The 19,313-nt window shown below is 39.1% G+C and overlaps 1 protein-coding gene across 38 annotated transcripts in view; it reads left to right on the top strand.

Moving 5' to 3' along the window:
- The first annotated feature begins 239 nt into the window (after positions 1 to 239).
- Positions 240 to 19,313, top strand: part of rims2a (regulating synaptic membrane exocytosis 2a) — a 1,270,129-nt gene continuing 1,251,055 nt past the window's right edge. For 21 of the 38 annotated variants that reach the window (XM_039736811.1, XM_039736805.1, XM_039736815.1 and 18 more), the window contains exon 1: positions 241 to 1,271. In XM_039736811.1, coding sequence (XP_039592745.1) covers positions 1,111 to 1,271 — 161 coding nt within the window. In that variant the 5' untranslated portion in view covers positions 241 to 1,110. Of the gene's footprint in view, positions 1,272 to 19,313 lie in introns of all 38 variants that reach the window. The other 17 variants (XM_039736821.1, XM_039736819.1, XM_039736834.1 and 14 more) reach the window with 3 other exon arrangements.

The following is a 19,313-nucleotide window of genomic DNA, read 5'->3' as shown; positions in this document are numbered from 1 at the left end:
ATTTCACTAATGCATTTCTAGCTCAAACTGCCAAAAGACTAAGTTAATTTAATTAGATTGCTTTATAACGTCGGCAACTTTGGGTGGTCATTTCATTGGAGTTTTGCGCTCAGTCAGTTAAATCCAGAGAGTCCATTGCGTGTTTTCCTTCTGTCGCTTAATTCCGCGAAAGGGTTGCCTGCCAGAGAGCACCGAATTCAGTTCGTCTTTTCCGCTTTCCATCTCTAGATACGCGCTGCGACGTTTTACGTGAATTTCTTGCTCCGCCTCGTCTTCCTATTGGGATTTTTAATATTACATCCATTTTTGTGCATTTAAGGAACCTTTAAGAATTAAAAATCGAGAGAGAGAGCGCCGCGGAAAAGAGAGTGTGTCGACAAGAGAACAAGAAGAAAGAAGGTAAAGCATGTCGATTCACTAATGCAAATAACGTCACCAAGAAGATGATGGCAATGGGTTAGAAATTATTTTTCCTGGCTTCATAATAACATAAAACAGGCGAGACCTTACCATCTGTTCCTCTGCGTGTATATCAATGGATGGAGGGAGAGAATTATGAGTGGAATACTTTCAGCCTGTGGGACTGATTGCCATTTGCACTCGACCCAAAGGATCTTTTTATTCACATTAACAACCCCTTTGAAGCATCTCAGTCAGGAATCGAACTGTTTTGAGCATCCATTGTGTGCATCCAGCTCTCCATCTGGATTTTGGTCTGTACCTTCCTGGTTGTTGACAGTTAAAGACGATATGTTCTCATGTACAATGTTAATGTAACACAAAGGGGCATATACAGTTTATTTTTCTTCTTATGACAAGTTGTTTTTATTAAGCAACATTTACTATTGCATTTTCTGTAGAAATGCATATGCCGTTGCCTTTTTTCTCTCATTTTTTATACTTTATCAAAATAATTTTGAAGATATCTCATCCATAAACTGAAGTGTCATCATCCTCAATTTCTTATTTGACAACAGCTGAATATTAATTAATATATTTAACATTTCAATTTTAATAATTGTAATAATCTTTACATTCAAAGGTCAATTTGCTTTACGGCTGTTGATTAATCAATTTTTAGCGTATCTGCCTAAAAATAAGGGAAAAAAAATGTCTGCTTCACTTGGGCCCCGGGGCGGCCCTCCTCCATCAGCGGCTATCCTGCCTGAAATGCCGGACCTTAGTCACCTTACAGAGGAAGAAAGAAAGATCATTCTTGCCGTTATGGATCGACAGAAAAAAGAAGAGGAGAAAGAACAATCAATGCTAAAGTGAGTCGTTTAAAACAAACAGATTTGGGGGGTGGGGAGGCACATGGTGTGCGCCTATTCCTTTATCCTTTATGCCTACTGTGCGTTCGTTAAACTGTAGGTTCACGCTGTGCTTAGGCTGAAAATAATGCGCAAATTTTGTGCACCGTATGTATTTGTGTAACGACATAATCGTAGAAGTAAAACACTTTCTGGACTTGTTCACGTTTTCAACTATTATTATTATTATTATTGTTATTGTTAATACTAATTTGTGTTGGAGCTGCAAAGTGAAGCGACCCAGTAAATCCATGCCAAAATTACATGCCTTTTCTGGTGTGGTAGGCGGAGAAGCTGAATGTTTGTATTTGTTGCATTAAATCATTCAATATGGCTGCTTACGTGTAAAGTGCCATTGCCAGGTTCCCCCTGTCGATTTTAACGTTTAATAGCTAATGAAAATAAAATTCGGGTGATACTAAGGAAGAAGAGCACAAGGCACCTTTATTAGCGGATTGATGACCATTTCGTCCTTTATCTATTACTATCCAAAGCTTGCGGTTTGCCTTGATTGTTATGTTTATTTACTTTCTTTTCCTTTTACCCCATTTCCTACGATTGTATCAGCATCGTTATATAGAGTTAGCTTTTTACTCTCTTGGCTTTGGTTGGGTTAGCAACGGCAGCCATCTTCGTCGGTGGCACTACAGAACTCTGTTTATTACATTACTGTGTAGCTTAAATGCTCACTAAAGCTCCTCATGATCTCATAAGCATTTTGAGAGCCGGGGTTATAGCGGGTTGCTTTTTTCGTCTGGCTCGGTACTTTGGCCCACGCCGGGCGCAGGTTCAGCACCACGGAGCTGTCCGGTTTTGCGTAAGGTGGCGCGGAGCGCTCCGCCCCCTGCATTACAGCTGCGACTGACGGTGGATCACACTGTAGCGAAATTATCCTGACGGAAGGAAGTGCCCTTTCTATAGTTTAAATAAACGTTTCTGTGTGCTTGTTTGGGAATGAGTGTTTTGCTTCTATTAAGTGTCTCGCGATCATGTTAGAATTTTTCAATGTGATTAAAAAAAGGCGTGGCTACTTTTTATAACTATTTTATTTTTTAATAATAGACAACTCGTCCAAATAAATGTGCCGATTTATGTTTGTTTCATTTATCATCATATAAAATTAGACCAATGGGTGGACCTTTTATAAGTTACAGTATAAAAACTATGTCCCAGAGTTTATTCCACAGATTAAAGCATTAGACCTTGAACTGGAAAGGTTGCTATGTAAGAAAACACTACCGACTTCCTGCGTGACCCAAATCATTCTAATTACTCAGGCCTGCTTTCCAGTTATAATACTGCCGTGATTGTCTGGCGGAAAATAATAGCTCGAATTTGGAAGGGCTGAGCCCAAAAAGAGACATGAAAATGTGCACTGTCCATGCAAAATAATGGGAACAACCAGAGGACATTTTCCCCAGAAAGCATGTTTCTTGAAAGGTTTCTTGAAACATACAGGGGCACAGACTTCAAACATTACAGGAGGGGGAGTATGGCATCCTGGGAGGTAACAGGTATTATTTCCTGAGGGTATTAAAGGGTAAGTGTACCTTTCAGGTACTGGAAACGTTTGACCCATATTGGAGAGAAAAGGCGTGGCCACATTAGTTGGACAGGTAGGCATAATAAAAGAGGGCAGTACATGATCCCATATATCAGCTGTTTTATAGACTCATTTTAGGTTTGTGTTTGTGAAAATGTACAATATCTACTATATTAGAATACCTGTATAACTTTCTAAAATTATTCTTTCCTTTAAGTTGCATTTATTAATCTTTACTTTATTAACTAAATGAATGTACTTTGATGGCATCAACTTCCAGAACAGAGTATTTCATGATTTAGTAACTCAGTCATGTGTATAACATCTCCTTTAATTCATGAGGTCAAATTTAATGAAGGACAAATTATGGAAGGAACACTCATTTTATCCTGTACCTGAGTTAATCAAATTCACACTATGATTTGAAACAGCTTTAAAATTTATGCAATATTATTTATGGTGACAAACATATTGTGGTTTCAAAACCTTAGAGTAAACTATATAAATGTATACACTGCTGGTCAAAAGTTTTACAATACCTCAGTTATTTTCAGTATTTATGGAAATGCACACAGTTTAATGTCTTAAAGTTTCTGGAAATTGAGGCATAGAACAAATAAACAATGGCAAATAAAAAAGGAAATCAAGGAATCACTAGGTGTACAAACATTTTTTCATATTTTTGATTAATCAAAGTATTGTCCTTTTGCTGATATAACAACTAAATTGTGGTAACCCCTTTGATGTAGAATACCAGTCACTTTGTGTAAGTCACCAACTCTGCTTTCAGCAAAAAAAAAAAATCCCAGACCAGTTGATGTAACAAACTGAGGAACCATCGTTTAACCAACTCGATGGCTTTAAAATACCATGCGTGATGAACTGAAGATTTAAAATTTTGATTCATTGGTCCATATGACTTTCTTCCAGTCTGCAGTAGTTTACAACTCATATTTCAAGGCCCTATTTTGTCCTTTTCCTAACTGCTACTCACCCTTTTGAACCTGCAGCACAAAGTCACCTCTTTACAGTAGAAGTTGAGACTTGCTTTTTTTGACCACTGTTAAGCTGTGCTTGAAGCTGTTGTGCTGTGCGGCTCCTATCATACAAATTGGGGACATGCAGAAACTTGTCTTCTGATTGGTTTGTGACTGTGTCTGCCAGATGTCTTCCTGTCAGAGTTTCTTGCAATTGCCTTTGGATTGTGTAGAACACTGTACTCATTGACACTCATTGATTTTTTTTGCAGTTTCTCTCAATGAAAGGCTTATACTTCTAAGGGTAATGATGCTCTGTCTCATTTCATTTGTTGACTGCCATTGTTTGCCATTACTGGAATTTACAACTTTGTACAGTGTAAAATTGTTGAAGTAGTATTTCAGAGGGTGTGGTAACACAGTTTGTTTCAACTGTGCTTTAAGACAGAAAGAAAGTAATCAACAGAATTTGAGACACCAGTGCAAATTGTTTGCTTCAACTTGCAAGGCTTAACTTATTTTAACTACTGCAGAACATTTGTAGGCTGTAACTTATTAGTTGTTACTAATACTAATAGGCGCAGTGGTAGCGCTGCTGCCTTGCAGTTAGGAGACCCGGGATCACGTCCTCCCTGCATGGATTTTGCATGTTCTCCCCGTATCTGCTTGGGTTTCCTCCGGGTACTCCGGTTTCCTGCCACAGTCCAAAAACATGCAGGTTAGGTGGATTAACGATTCTAAATTGTCCCTAATGTGTGCTTGGTGTGTGAGTGTGTGTGTGTGTGTCCTGCAGTGGGTTGGCGCCCTGCCCGGGATCGGTTCCTGCCTTGTGCCCAGTGTTGGCTGGGATTGGCCCCAGCAGACCCCTGTGACCCTGTGTTCGGATTCAACGGGTTGGAAAATGGATGGAACTTATTAGTTGTTCCCTGTAGAAGGCCTATTTGTAACTTTCTAAATGTCCTTTTTTCAGTTTTTGCTACCCTAACCCTTAAATTTAAACCTCTGGCAGTTTACTGCTTACATTGTCACAATTTTAGGTCATTTAATGCATTTAAAATGATTAAATTTGAATTAAAACTGGAAAAACTGAGGTGTTCTAAACCTTTTGATTGTTAGTGTATGTTTATGTGTATGTATGTACATATGTATATTTACTTCTGTTTACATCCAAGGTATATGTTCATATCAACTAAGAGTCCAAATGAAATGTTGGGTTGCTAACTGGGTAACCCCATTTACTGAAATAATAAGATATACTTCAACTTAAGGTTTATTGTCATATCTACTCAGTACAATGAAAATCTTATTCAACATGTCCTCCAGCAATAGACAAAAATGCACAACAACAGACAAGAATACACAACAATAAACTAAAAACACTCAGGTTAAAAACACATGAAGAAACAAACATGCAAATAAATGATTCAATGTAAGCTCTGCAATGGTCTCAAGATGGCCTTCCATCCTCCAGACACAAGTTAGCCTGCAGTACTGAGGGGAGGTGCAGTGAATAGATTCTATTTACCAGCGTGATGGCATAAGGGAGAAAACTATCTTTTAGCATTGATGTTCTAGCTGCTATGCTCTTATAGTGTCTCCATGATGGTAGCAGTTAAAGGGGGGGTTGTGTCTTTAGTAATGTCAGGGGCCCTCTTGAAAACTCTGATATTACAGATGTCCTCTAGTGCAGGGAGTGCTGTTCTGATGATATTTTGTACTGATTTAACCACCTGCTGTGGAAAATTGTGGTCCCGTTCTGTGCAGTTCCCAAACCAGGACTGTACTCTCAATTGTAGAAGTTGATATGGATAGTGCCTGGCATGACATACTGACATACTCGTCCTTCTCAGAAAATACAAATAATGCCAGGCTTCCCCATCAGGTCTGTGATGTGGTACAGTAGGTCTAAGTGAGATCCTCAGAGATGTTAATACCAAGAAATTTAAATGTGGCCACTCTCTCCACCTCAGTCTCTCCGATGTATAGTGGTAGGTGCTGACCTTTCTTCCTCCGTGCATCATTAATCATTTTGTTTTTCATTTTGCTGGTGTTAAAAAAGAGATTTCTGTCTTGACACCAGTTTACAAGGCCAGCCACCTCCCTCCTGTACGCTGACTCATCACCCCCAGAAATCAGTTCAATGATGGTGTTATCATCTGCAAATTTAACAATGCTGATTTTATGTTGGGAAGTGACGCAGTCATGGGTAAAGAGCTTGTACAATAAAGGACCCAAAAACACATCCTTGTGAGGTTCCTGTATTTATGATTATTGTTTTTGAAATGTTGTTCCCTGGCCTGACCGACTGGGGTCTGCCTGTTAAGAAATCCAGGACCCAGTGGCAGAGTGTAGATGGCAAACCTAGAGTGGATAACTTGTTGGTGAATTTAGCTGGTATCACAGTGTTAAAAGCCGAGCTATAATCAATAAACAGCAATCAGGCATTGCAGTCCTTGTTGTCTAAGTGTTTAAGAACTGTATGCAATGCTGTGATGTTTCCTCTGTCAACCTGTTTGGTCTATATTCAAACTGTAGGGGTTCCATTGTGTCAGGTATGAATGTCTGAATGTGGCTCAAAATGATTCTTTCGAAGCATTTCATCACTATCGGAGTCAATGCAACAGTCCTGTAGTCATTCAGACAGTTAGCATTGCTCTTTTTTGGAAGTGGTGGTTGTTTTGTAGCAGGTAGGGATTGTGGCTTGAATAAAGGAGAAGCTAAATATGTCAGCTAGAACATCAGCCAGGGTTGAAGCACAGTGGATGTGCTCTAAAGAGATACTAGGCCTCAGGGTTGGAGCTTTGTCTAACTGGTCATCCTAAATACAATGTCTTCTTCCAGGAGTGCCCTGCTGTTATAGCTCATGATCCAGAAAGGGTGGGGTCAGTAGACCTCATTGGGTGTCTTCTCAGTGCTGTGAGTGGCAAAAGAGACAAGACAATTAGTGATCACACCCCTGGGGTGGTAGTGCTTACCTTTCAGAAGCCCAAAAGAAACCCTCTGATGCACATACATGACAATGTATATAGGAAGATAATAATGTCCAGCTAAATCTATCCAGATGATTTTGTTTAATGTTTTGTGCAATATAGAACATATTCTGAAAAAAATAGAAATAATCACATCTTCCATTGGTATATTCTGGGTTTGCTTGCAGAAATTCTTAAAGTTGCTCATTTTCTAATAAGAAAAAGCACTGAGGCAGATTCTAAGAGTCACTAAGAAATATAACGTTCACAGGTGATAAGCACATCTATTCTCAACATTTGATGTGTGGTTTGTGATTTAAACTGTTATTCTAAGTTTGACTCCAGGTAAATTGTGTTGGTCTGTGCACAGGTCTGTGGTCTTCAAGCAAAGTAGTGTATATTTCAGGGAAGTTATTCTCAATAAGAAAACCACTGTGATAGGTATAACGGATAATATTTTTATTTTTCAAGTCAAATTAATTTTTTTACAGTCATGATTTACATTCATTTGCCACAGATAATTGTGTTAAGTGACACAATTTCTATAAGCAGTAAAGTTTTTGACTTCAATAAACAAATGATAGCCAAAGAAAACATGAAGTAAAACTCTTTATCACAGATTCATGTCACTATTTTTCATGAAGTAGAGATACATCCCTTTTGACTTGTCTATTTGTAGTGACTGTTGTGTGTGGAGTTTCATGTAATGGTAAGTAAAACATGAAACCACACTTATGTATGTAACTATTTAGCCTGACTTTACCTTTCTCCTTCTTCATAGCAGGACATATCATATGTGTAAAATAACAGCTTATTTGTCAAAATCCTGAGGAAAATCTTAACTTTGAGTAATTATAAGAATAATGGAAACTGCAGCATTTATATAATGAGATATGGGAAAGTGCAAACTTTTGGTGAAAGTTTGCCAAGGACTGAGGAAGGCAATGTGATGAAGACCATGGCTGGATATCTTTTAATTGAGCAAGATATCAAAAAATGTTTTTTCCTAAAAAAGACATGGATATGTTCATTTACAATATATCCATCCATCCATCCATCCATCCATCCATTATCCAACCCACTATAACCTAACTACAGGGTCACAGGGGACTGCTGGAGCCAATCCCAGCCAACACAGGGTGCAAAGCAGGAAACAAACGCTGGGCTTGGCACCAGCCCACTGCAGGTTTACAATATATGTACAGTCTTAAAACTTATATCTACACTCAAAAACATTATTGACTTGAAAATGGACTTTTTAAGTACGACATAAGGCCCTTTTCACATTTGAAACAGTGCCCTGTATATATCATTTTAGATAGATAGATAGATTTGTGCACAGAAAGAATTGTGTCTTTTTACAGAAGTTTTTAAAATAAATAAATACATCAGTTTTTGTCTAACCCCCTTTGTTGTGGGGGTACTGAAGTATATCCCAGCCAGCATAGAGCACAAGGCAGAAATAAACCCTGGACCAGCTTGTTTTTTTATATTCTTCTCCAGATCATTTATATATTTTAAAAAGAGTAGCTGGCCCAGCACTGAACCCACAGGGACACCACTTTTACAACACTTCTTCATCCAAAATTTACATATCAGTAAGAACCTCTTTGGCAGTCCTGGTTACTGCCTGAAGGATATCAGTTTCTTCCCATTTGTAATTTTCTGCAAAATGTAAGTTTGCAGCATTTGCTATTTCATTGTTATTTTAGCAGCATGTAGCAGAATATTTTACCAATAATAAGTGACCAAGTTTCATAAGTTCAGTTCTACAAAATGTACAGTATAGTGTAGTCACTTATAGCCACGAGAAAGTTTAAAACAAAAATATAAGTATTAACACCAGTAATCAAATAAACTTCAGTTCTTGTATGAGGCATGCAAATACCAAATGGTATGCTGTATATACAGTATATATTTTGTATCCAAACACCTGTAGTCCACTATTTATAAATGAAAGGCTTTGTCCATATCACAGTTCACCTGCCTGCCAAGTTGCCTGCCTTTCCACCTTGAAAAGATGACATGAGGTGAGATGAAGATGCCTGTCCTATACACTGTATTTTTCAGCAAGGCTTTACCTGCATCACCAATGAATGCTCTACTGAAAACCATTGGCCTTGATTCATTTGTTGGCATTCTGCCTGTCCCACATGATATTGCTGTCATTTCATTACCTTTGGGGCTGGATGATGTTTCGCAGCAGCACAGTCTACAGCTGTGGTTAGTTGTCACATTATGATACTCACCACTCCTATGCCTTTTTTTTAGGAGGCAGTTGTGGCCTTATCAATTGAAGTAACAAGTTAACTTGCTGACTCTCTCTTCTGCCCCTTAACAATATCTGTACAAATATAAAGCTGCAAAAATTGTCAAAGTATTCGACCACATGGAAACTACTCACAAATTACTTTTTTACTTTTTGTTGTATTACAGTGACATATTTTTATTCTGACTTATTAGGGTTAGTAGTTTAGCACATCTTTTATTAGAAATTAAAAGATGGCTTTTGCAAAAAGGAGCCAGCAGTCTTATCGTTACCCTTTGTATAGAAATATGATTGTATAGGAAGCCTACATTATTTATGACTATTGCATGCCTAAAGCAAAACCAGAAATAGTCCATCCTTTGATGTTTTTTCTCATTGCTCTGTTTGTGAAAAATGTACTGATAATGATATAGTACTGGAGGCCTGGTGTAGGGTTTTTATGTTGGCTCAAAAAATCTGAATGATGGTCTGTGAGTGTATGTTTTTTTATTGCCTTATTAGTTCAAAGGGTGTGCATTATTTTGTAATTTAAAATTTTACAAAAACAGGTATAAAGATAAAAACATATGTTTATTAAACAAATAGGTTTAGCATTTACCAAATACTCATGTACACTGAAACTCCCACTGTTTATTTTTAGTGTGATAGAAAATTCATCTTCAGTTTTTTTATTTAAAGTGGCATAAATAGAAGTTGCCTTACTTTTTCTGGAGAATTCACAGAGGTATTGCGCTTTTATTTTGGCCAGGAGTACGGGAAGTGTATCTCTGTTTTCTCCTCTTCAAAGTCTCAGTAATCCCTTTTCTATGTGTAGCCATGTTTTCATTGGTTTGCCACCTTGGTAGGCAGACTGTAGTATGTGAGTCTATTTTTGATCAGAATCTGTAAATATTTAGATCTTTGAAGAAATTGGTATATGCATCTTATACTTCGTATAAAAGCAGCACTAAGATAGATAAGAAACCTTCATAGGTTGATTGTCTGTTACAATGTGCACTGAATCACAGGCCCAGGCTAACTAATACACTTTAAATTAAGAGATGGCAATCAATTTAGCCTATTGGCAATCTGTTTGTTTGTACCTTTAAAGCTGCTGCAGCAACCACTGCATAGATATTGGTAGAAATACTTTATACAGACATACATATTCTTCATACCACATCATCAGTTTTCATCTCCTGGTAAGAGTTGCTCACGGAAATGAGAAGGTGAACATATGTGACCAGGACTCTCTTAATAATTCTATGTTGGCCCTGTGGGCCATGTCCAGTACACATCTCAGGGGATGGGTTCAGGCCAGTCACAATTCAGCTCGTCACAAAATGTTGTAGCAGCAACTGTAATTTGGGGTATATTGAGATTTTTGAGCCTCTAAGCCTGTCAAAGTCAATGAGGTCTACGATCATATGGAGTAGACTCATTTTCAGTGATTTTATCCTCAGTTACATTTTTCATTCACTGCTTACAATTCTTGACTAAGACTGATAGCAGGGATGTCGGTTGATCTGTATATTGATACCTTATTCCATGGATTTAGGTTTTTTCTTCAACATCATAGTCCCACATAGTGCTCACAGTAATGTTACCACTGTACCAGTTGGTCAATTTTATGATCTCTCTACCTACCCGCAAGAGCAAGACCATGAAATATTTAAACTCCTACATTTGAGACAGAAGCTCCCACCTTGCCTGCAGAGTGCAAATCTTTTTTGGAAGTGAACCATGGCTTCTGATAATAGGTGCTGTTGTGGAAAAAACATTCTCCTGTATTCAAATAAATCATTCTTGGAGACCAGATGAAAATGCAGAATGGTTCTTTATTTGCACATAGACATGCACAAATGTCTCAGCAATCATTAATACAATTAATTCTCTTTTATACTTTTCTACTCCATTATTTTATCTAATACACTAGTAAAATACCCGCCCTTCACAGCGGCGAAGTACTGCCTTAAAATTTTTATCAAGAAGAAAATTAAACCTTTTTAAACTGAGGGAAAATATACCAATAATTATTTGTTAAGGATCTCTTTGTATACCACATTGTGAGTTTGGCCCTCCGGTTATAATATGACCAAGCTGTGCGCTGAGCTTACTCTTGAGCATGCAACGTACAGTTGGCCATGTGAAAAGTAATCTTGTCTCAAATCTCACAGCTTGGATTGCTGCTGTCATAATTGGTTTGAGTTTCATGGTTTGTTTCAATTACAACAGTATTTGCAGGACTTGTGTTGAAGTGACATTCGGCATCTGTCAAGCGTTGTAAGCATACAACCGGTTTTATCGATAACTTCACATCCAGCTTTTGAGAGTTTAAACATTCATAAACGTCAAAGTGTCCACTACTGAAATTGTCACCTGTGAATCTAAGATGTTTAAGAGGCATTAGTGGTTGTCGAAAGGTGTAAAATATTTGTCCATTTCGGTACACTTGAAAGCGACACCCGAACAATTCAGCGGCAGCCATCAACTCATATGCAGAACCATAGGTGAAGGGCTTAAGCATTTCACTCTTATAGTGCTCCTGTGTAATATAATTATCTCCTGTACCGTCATCAGTCCACACCTTGAACCTGTCCCAGTCATTCAATACATAAGACACAATGTTCCTCCGGATATCAAGAGTGAGCCTGATATGGCCGTGTAATATGTAACACAGAGAATGGAAAAGGCAGGTGCCATCTCTAGGCATGGAAACCACTCGGTAAGTGACAGTTCTTTGATCGATGGTGATCACCTCAATAGACATGTTAATAGGGGTATGGTTGGAACGATAAAGGAAATGGGTATCTGAACAATGTAAAGTAAGTCTAAAATACCTACACAATAACTATAATCATAATAAACGAACAATAAAACAGCGGAGAAGCTGTGGATTAAATAAAAAGGCTGTAGTTATCAGCAGGGAGACGTGAATCCCGTGGCGAAGCAAGGAAGGGAATGTAGAGACTGGAGCGACGGACGGCCTTATATAGGCAGGCAGCCAACAACGTGGGAGACGTTGGGATGGGGACCAACGCCGCCTCACACGGTGACCGAGCTGCAGGCTATGGACGTATATATGTACATAAGTAGGATTCAGTTAGCATTGGGAACCCGCGTACCAAATTTCTTGAAGATGGGCCCATAAGTAACAAAGACCGTTGAAAAGTTCAATATGGCGGCCGACAGTGGCATCATACCACCAAAATAAGTACATGCATTGGTTTCGGTTAGCGCAGGGAAGCCGGCTACCAAATTTCGTAAAGATGGGGCCATAAATAAGAAAGTTCAACATGGCGGACGTTGTCGAACATTATGACCGTTACGCATAGAATTTCGAAATTAAACCTGCTTAACTTTTGTAAGTAAGCTGTAAGGAATGAGCCTGCCAAATTTCAGCCTTCTACTTGCACGGGAAGTTGGAGAATTAGTGACGTTGGAACGCTCAATATGACAGCCGACAGTGGCTTCATACCACCGAAATAAGTACGTACATCGGTTTCGGTTAGTGCAGGGAAGCCGCCTACCAAATTTCGTGAAGATGGGGCCGTAAATAAGAAAGTTCAACATGGCAGATGACCGTTATGACCGTTACGTGTAGAATTTTCGAAATGAAACCTGCTTAACTTTTGTAAGTAAGCTGTAAGGAATAAGTCTGCCAAATTTCAGCCTTCTACCTACACGGGAAGTTGGAGAATTAGTGATGAGTGAGTGAGTGAGTGAGTGAGTGAGTGAGTCAGTGAGGGCTTTGCCTTTTATTAGTATAGATAATGTCGACTGACTCTTAATATGCAGAGTTCTATCATCTTAGTCAGTCGACTACAGCCACCAGTAACTTTGTATACATGCCAATTCTTCCATTATTCTAAACATTGCTTTGTTAATAGGGGTGTTCTATTGGTCTTTCCATTGATCTTGTCACCACTTCATAACAGTGGTGTTTTTTGGCTTTCTTACTAGTTTGTTCTTGCTTTTTAAGGGACTGTTCATTACACATCTACATCATTTTAACCTTAGAAAGTATCTTGGTGACCTGCTCTTGATAAGGCAAAAGCCTCACGTTCCCAAGCTTTAAGCCGCGTTTAGTTAACCCTTTAGTTACTTCAGTCCTTTTCCTTATGCTTTTAATAATCCATTGTTACAATAAAGTATATGCTTATATTAAAGTGCAAAAACTATCATGTATTGATTAAAAATATTTCATTAAAATTCTATAGTGCTAGCTCTCATCTTAAACACTTGGCTCTGTCCATATCTGATATATACTGGAGATCACAGTATGATCAGTCCAAGAAGAAAATATTATCCTCTGACAAGAGAGGCAGCACATGGTTTTTTTTTTTTTTTTGTTTTTTTTTTCAGAATTTTGTCATAGATAGAATAGTGTTGTCCTTCATTAACATGATGTACTCCTTTTTACGAAGAGGACTGCCGCCCCAGTGTACCATTCTGAAGATATTGTCCCAATGTTCCATAGAGTATTGAAGAGATGTATTAACCAAGACATCCTAGTAATACATAGCATCTTCAGGATTTTTGTCTTTATCTTATTCAACCCTGCCATCCTTACAAAAAGGCTATCCAACATGCTTATGCTCTTCCATATGGAATATTAGCATCAATGCACACTGCAAAATATTAAGGACCTATAGTCCCTACATTACACTTTCATCTCTTTTCAGTTCTGTCAGTTATACAGTATACCGATATACTCAAATGATACAGCCCGATATTTAAGTTTATGAATATACAAAAAATATACATATAGATAGCTTATGTATATATAAACATGCAAGCAAACAGTGTTTAATGCAATTAAACATCACACTGTTTGCGTTTGCTTTTATGGAAAAACAATTCTGCTTGTGATTTTAGATGTGAATTGTACATGCAGTGGTGAAGCCCAAGAAAATACTGTATTTTTTTTTCAGCCGCTTCAGGTACATAGAACACTTAAGCCAAGTAGCCATCTTTTCCTCTTTGATTGAACTATTATTTCATTGGTGCCTCTGCATAACCGCCTCTTGGCAGTGCTGCATCTTATTTTGTTCAGACTTGTCTTTGTCAATTGGCTTTAGGGTTGTTCCCTCTCCTGCAGCTAAAAACAGTGTTTATCAAATCATATTTGAGGTCACCCAGAAATTGTTCTCAGATGGCCTTGCAACATTCATCCACAGTTGGGACTTAACTTTAGACACAGCCACAGCTGATGCAGTTTTGGTCCAACAGACTTCAGGACATGTTGCTATCACTACATGGAAAGCCTCCATATTAAAGTTAACAATTTTAATTTTAAAAAATGGAGAAGGGTGTGTACTAGGGTTAGCAACGGCATTAACAACCTTTCTGCCATAGCTCCTGGCAGTTGTGGTCAGTACTAAGGTTTGAACACTGTGTAATTAGATAGATAGATAGATAGATAGATAGATAGATAGATAGATAGATAGATAGATAGATAGATAGATAGATAGATAGATAGATACTTTATTAATCCCAAGAAGAAATTCACATACTCCAGCAGCAGAATACTGATTAAGAACAATATTAAATTAAATAGTGATAACAATGAAGGTATAACAGACAGACAATAATTTTGTATAATATTAACATTTACCCCCGGGTGGAACTGAAGAGTCGCATAGTGTTGGGGAGGAACGATCTCCTCAGTCTGTTAGTGGAGCAGGACAGCGACAGCAGTCTGTCGCTGAAGCTGCTCCTCTGTCTGGAGATGATCCTGTTCAGTGGATGCAGTGGATTTTCCATTATTGACAGGAGCCTGCTCAGTGCCTGTCGCTCTGCCACGGATGTCAAACTGTCCAGCTCCGTGTCTACAATAGAGCCTGCCTTCCTCACCAGTTTGTCCTGGCGTGAGGCATCCCTCTTCTTTATGCTGCCTCCCCAGCACACCACCGCGTAGAAGAGAGCACTCGCCAAAACCGTCTGATAGAACATCTGCAGCATCTTATTGCAGATGTTGAAGGACGCCAGCCTTCTAAGAAAGTATAGTCGGCTCTGTCCTTTCTTACACAGTGCATCAGTATTGGCAGTCCTGTCCAATTTATCATTCAGCTGTTCCCTCTGCACACAGTCACCTCTGATGTTCATGGGGTCCATGAGGGGCCTGGGCCTCCTAAAGTCCACCACCAGCTCCTTGGTTTTGCTTGTGTTTAGTTGTAGGTGGTTTGAGTCGCACCATTTAACAAAGTCCTTGATTAGTTTTCTATACTATTCCTCCTGCCACTCCTGATGCAGCCCACGATAGCAGTGTCGTCTGCAAACTTTTGCACGTGGCAGGACTTCGAGTTGTATTGGAAGTCCGATGTATATAGGCTGAACAGGACCGGAGAAAGTACAGTCCCCTGCAGTGCTCCTGTGTTGCTGACCACAATGTCAGACCTGCAGTTCCCGAAACACAAATACTGAGGTCTGCCTTTAAGACAGTCCACGATCCATGTTACCAGGTATGAATCTACTCCCATCTCTGTCAGCTTGTCCCTAAGGATCAGAGGTTGGATTGTGTTGAAGGCGCTAGATAAGTCCAGAAACGTAATTCTTACAGCACCACTGCCTCTGTCCAAGTGGGAGAGGGATCGATGTAGCATATAGATGATGGCATCCTCCGCTCCCACCTTCTCCTGTTATACAAACTGCAGAGGGTCGAGGGTGTGGCGGACCTGTGGCCTCAGGAGGTGAAGCAGCAGCCGCTCCATGGTCTTCATCACATGTGACATCAGAGCGTCAGGCCGGAAGTCGTTCAGCTTACTAGGGCATGATACCTTTGGGACTGGGGTGATGCAAGATGTTTTCCAAAGCCAAGGGACTCTCCCCTGTTCCAGGCTCAGGTTGAAGATGCACTGCAGAGGACTGCTCAGCTCCAATGCACAGGCCTTCAGCAGTCATGGTGATACTCCATCTGGACCCACTGCTTTGCTGGCACAAAGTCTCCTCAGCTGTCTGCTTACCTAGGCTGCTATAATTGTGGGTTGGGGGAAACTCTCTCCTATGCTGGTATCAGCAGAAGGATGGGTGGAGGGTGCAGTACTCCGAGGTGAGAGTGGGTTAGGGTGGTCAAACCTGTTGAAGAAGTTGTTCATCTGGTTTGCTCTCTCCATGTCTCTCTTAATAGTGGCACCCTGCTTCGAGCTGCAGCCAGTGATGATCTTCATCCCATCCCACACTTCCTTCATGCTGTTATTCTGCAACTTCTGCTCCAGCTTTCTCCTGTACTGCTCCTTCGCCTCCCTGAGCTGGACTTGGAGTTCCTTCTGCACGCGCTTGAGCTCATGCTGATCACCGCCTTTAAAAGCCCTTTTCTTCTGGTTCAAAACACCCTTGATGTCACTTGTAATCCATGGCTTATTGTTAGCATAGCAGCGTACTGTTCTTACAGGAACTACAATGTCCATACGGAAGTTGATGTATTCAGTAGTGCAGTCAACAACCTCAATGTTCTCACATGTGACCCCTGCAGGATATCCCAGTCCGTAGTTCCAAAGCAGTCTCTCAGAGCCTTTTATTTATTTATTTTAATTTATTTTAATTCTAAATTGGCCCTAGTGTGTGCTTGGGGTGTGGGTGTGTTTGTGTGTGTCCTGCTGTGGGTTGGCACCCTACCCGGGATTGGTTCCTGCCTTGTGCCCTGTGTTGGCTGGGATTGGCTCCAGCAGACCCCCGTGACCCTGTGTTCGGATTCAGCGGGTTGGAAAATGGACGGATGGATGGATAGATCGTATATCAGTGATCTCAAATAAGATGCAGAAGCCACTTTTTCATAGGTGAGAGATAAACTCATTCAGAAAGGCATTTTCTAGTAATTTCTGGGTTACCTTGGCTTTCCATGTAGATCTTTCTGACCTTGGTACACTAAAGAAACAAATAAAGTAAGTGGTGCTTAAATGAAAGCTTAGCATCTGTTTTAAAATGGGTATCCATAACAAATAGTTCAGATAGTATGTCTACAAAGTTAATCATTGTGGGCTTAAGTATTCTGCTAAAAGATTCTATTAAGAACAACTTTTAGGTTGATCTGCTATGAGATTCTCTAAAGAACAACTTTCAAGTTGAATATAGTATATATGGAGAAGAGCACATAAGGTTTACAGAAATATTCACCTCAAAGGTTCAGATCAAGTAAGGCATTCTCAGCCCTGGCTCTGAGGTGTCATTTAGCCAGGCTAAGCCCCCCTAGATACCATGTCAAGCTCCCCAAATCCAAGCTGTTGGGCTTAGAGTGAAGCAACAAGGTGATTTGGTAAGGGCAGCATTGTAACTTTTTTATAGTGTGAAGTAATAAATTGAAAAAAGTGGGAACCTTAAGCATTGCATGCACATCCAGTGCCTTGTACTCTCTTTAAAAATTGTAGTAGTTTTATTAAAAAAAAATCAAATTTTCAGTAGCACAGTTTTCAATATCTTGCTACACTGTAAGCGTCCGAGAATCAAATCAGGGCCTATGCAGTTCTAAGCCACATGTGAGTACAATGTAGTGGCATTAATTTTCCTGATTTTGAGTATATTCATAGGTGGCTTCTATTTTCAAAGTGGGGAGTGTGGCATGGGGGGTATTTGTTGGCAATCAATTAAAGCTAGAGAACAGTCACAATGGTAAAAATAAGTTGAAACAATCCATATTGAAGCTACATTCAGACTTCCGTTAAAAGTGTCTTAGTTCCATGTTTGACTCATATACAGTGTTTTTGTTTGGCTGTTCAAATTAATTTTTTAAGTGATTCAAATTTGATATGACTGATGCCTATCCTGAAAAATTACCAAAAATTAATGAATAAGACAGATTCAACCTATACAGTGTACAACGTTTTCAGTGTACCAGGAGCAAATATGAAGAGTGTAATCAGTGAAGTCATTGTTGATGATGAACAACATAGGATGGAATTTGCTGAGTTTTCATTTGATAGATGCTTATACTTGGAAATAAATCAGTTTTTAGTGTAGTATCCAAAGTCTGCTGTTGCAGTCCTGTTGAATGTTTAGTTTTACTTTGCCAAGTCTGTAGTCTACTTTGCTGCGCCACTCTGAGTATTATTATTATTATTATTATTATTGTTGCTGGATTGTTATCTATATAATAGCCAATCATTTTTTTGCCCTCTTCCCTCTAGTAGTTATGATTGAACAACGCCCATGCACATCGCATTGTATATAAACTGATTATGTCAATTTGTAAAATTTTATTTTCTAGAATTTGTTTAGGGTATCAGTTACAATGTTTGTTAAAGTTTCTAAACATTACACTCCACATGTTTAGTTAAAATGGACAGGTGCCTTTTGACTTCCAGGACAGTTTGAAAGAGGCATTCCAAATACAATCAAATCAAATTTTGTCACATACAGAGTTATGGTTGTGCCACGTGCTGTTTCCAAACCAGGCGGTGATACTTCCTGTTAGAATACTGTTGAAGGTGAGTGTATAGAAGTTCTTTATTATTTGCGGGGCAGTCCAAAACCTCTGAGGCATCTGAGGTGGTAAAGATGTTGCCATGCCTTCTTTACTAAGGTGTTCATGTGCTTGGAGATTTCAGGTCCTTCATATTCAATTTTGTTTTATTCATTTTATTGTTATTAATGTCTGTTTTGTTTATTGTTCCAAAGCAAATCTTTTTCATTGTTGAACATTTATTTTAAAAAATCTAGTGTTCAGAGAATGCACTGTTTTGTGAAGTTTGTGCTGCAATACGTATTGCATCTGAAATAACTGTATTATCTCATGCATAACCTAGTAAGGATTTATAGAGATTGGGGTGAATGGGCAGCAGAAATGTACCCTGCCTCAGGCTGCATAATTTAATGTACCAGCTCTGCTGTCAGGTTTGATGTTACGTATTGGATTTTTAGGACTTCATTACACTATGCCTGTCCTAGTGTTTCAGATGCCCCCATTTACCATTTTGGTCAGTAGCCGGGGCTATGGATTCTGATCTGTCATGTACCGCCAAGAGTCTCCATATTTTTCCATTTGAACACTAAAGCCTTGCAAGTTAAAGGTTGTTTTTTTTTGAAGAAAGATGTCCACAGTTTATAAAAAGTGACTACTGTAAATAGTTGTTAAGTATATATTCACAGTCAAGTGTGAAAGTTTTCCTGCCTTAATCTTGAAGTTACATAGCAGATTTCAAATTTCAAATACTCACCAACCACTCAGGGACTTGTGAATATTCCCACATACACACTCACAGCAAGTTTTGTGTGGCATCTTCGTTAATGCTCAAGGAATCTTGTTTCAGATCCAATGCTGTGCGGAGAGGC

Source organism: Polypterus senegalus, chromosome 15 (genome assembly GCF_016835505.1).
Source record: "Polypterus senegalus isolate Bchr_013 chromosome 15, ASM1683550v1, whole genome shotgun sequence".
NCBI classification, from domain to species: Eukaryota; Metazoa; Chordata; class Cladistia; order Polypteriformes; family Polypteridae; genus Polypterus; species Polypterus senegalus.
The sequence above is the reverse complement of the archived record's forward strand: the minus strand, read 5'-3'. Positions and strand labels throughout refer to the sequence as shown.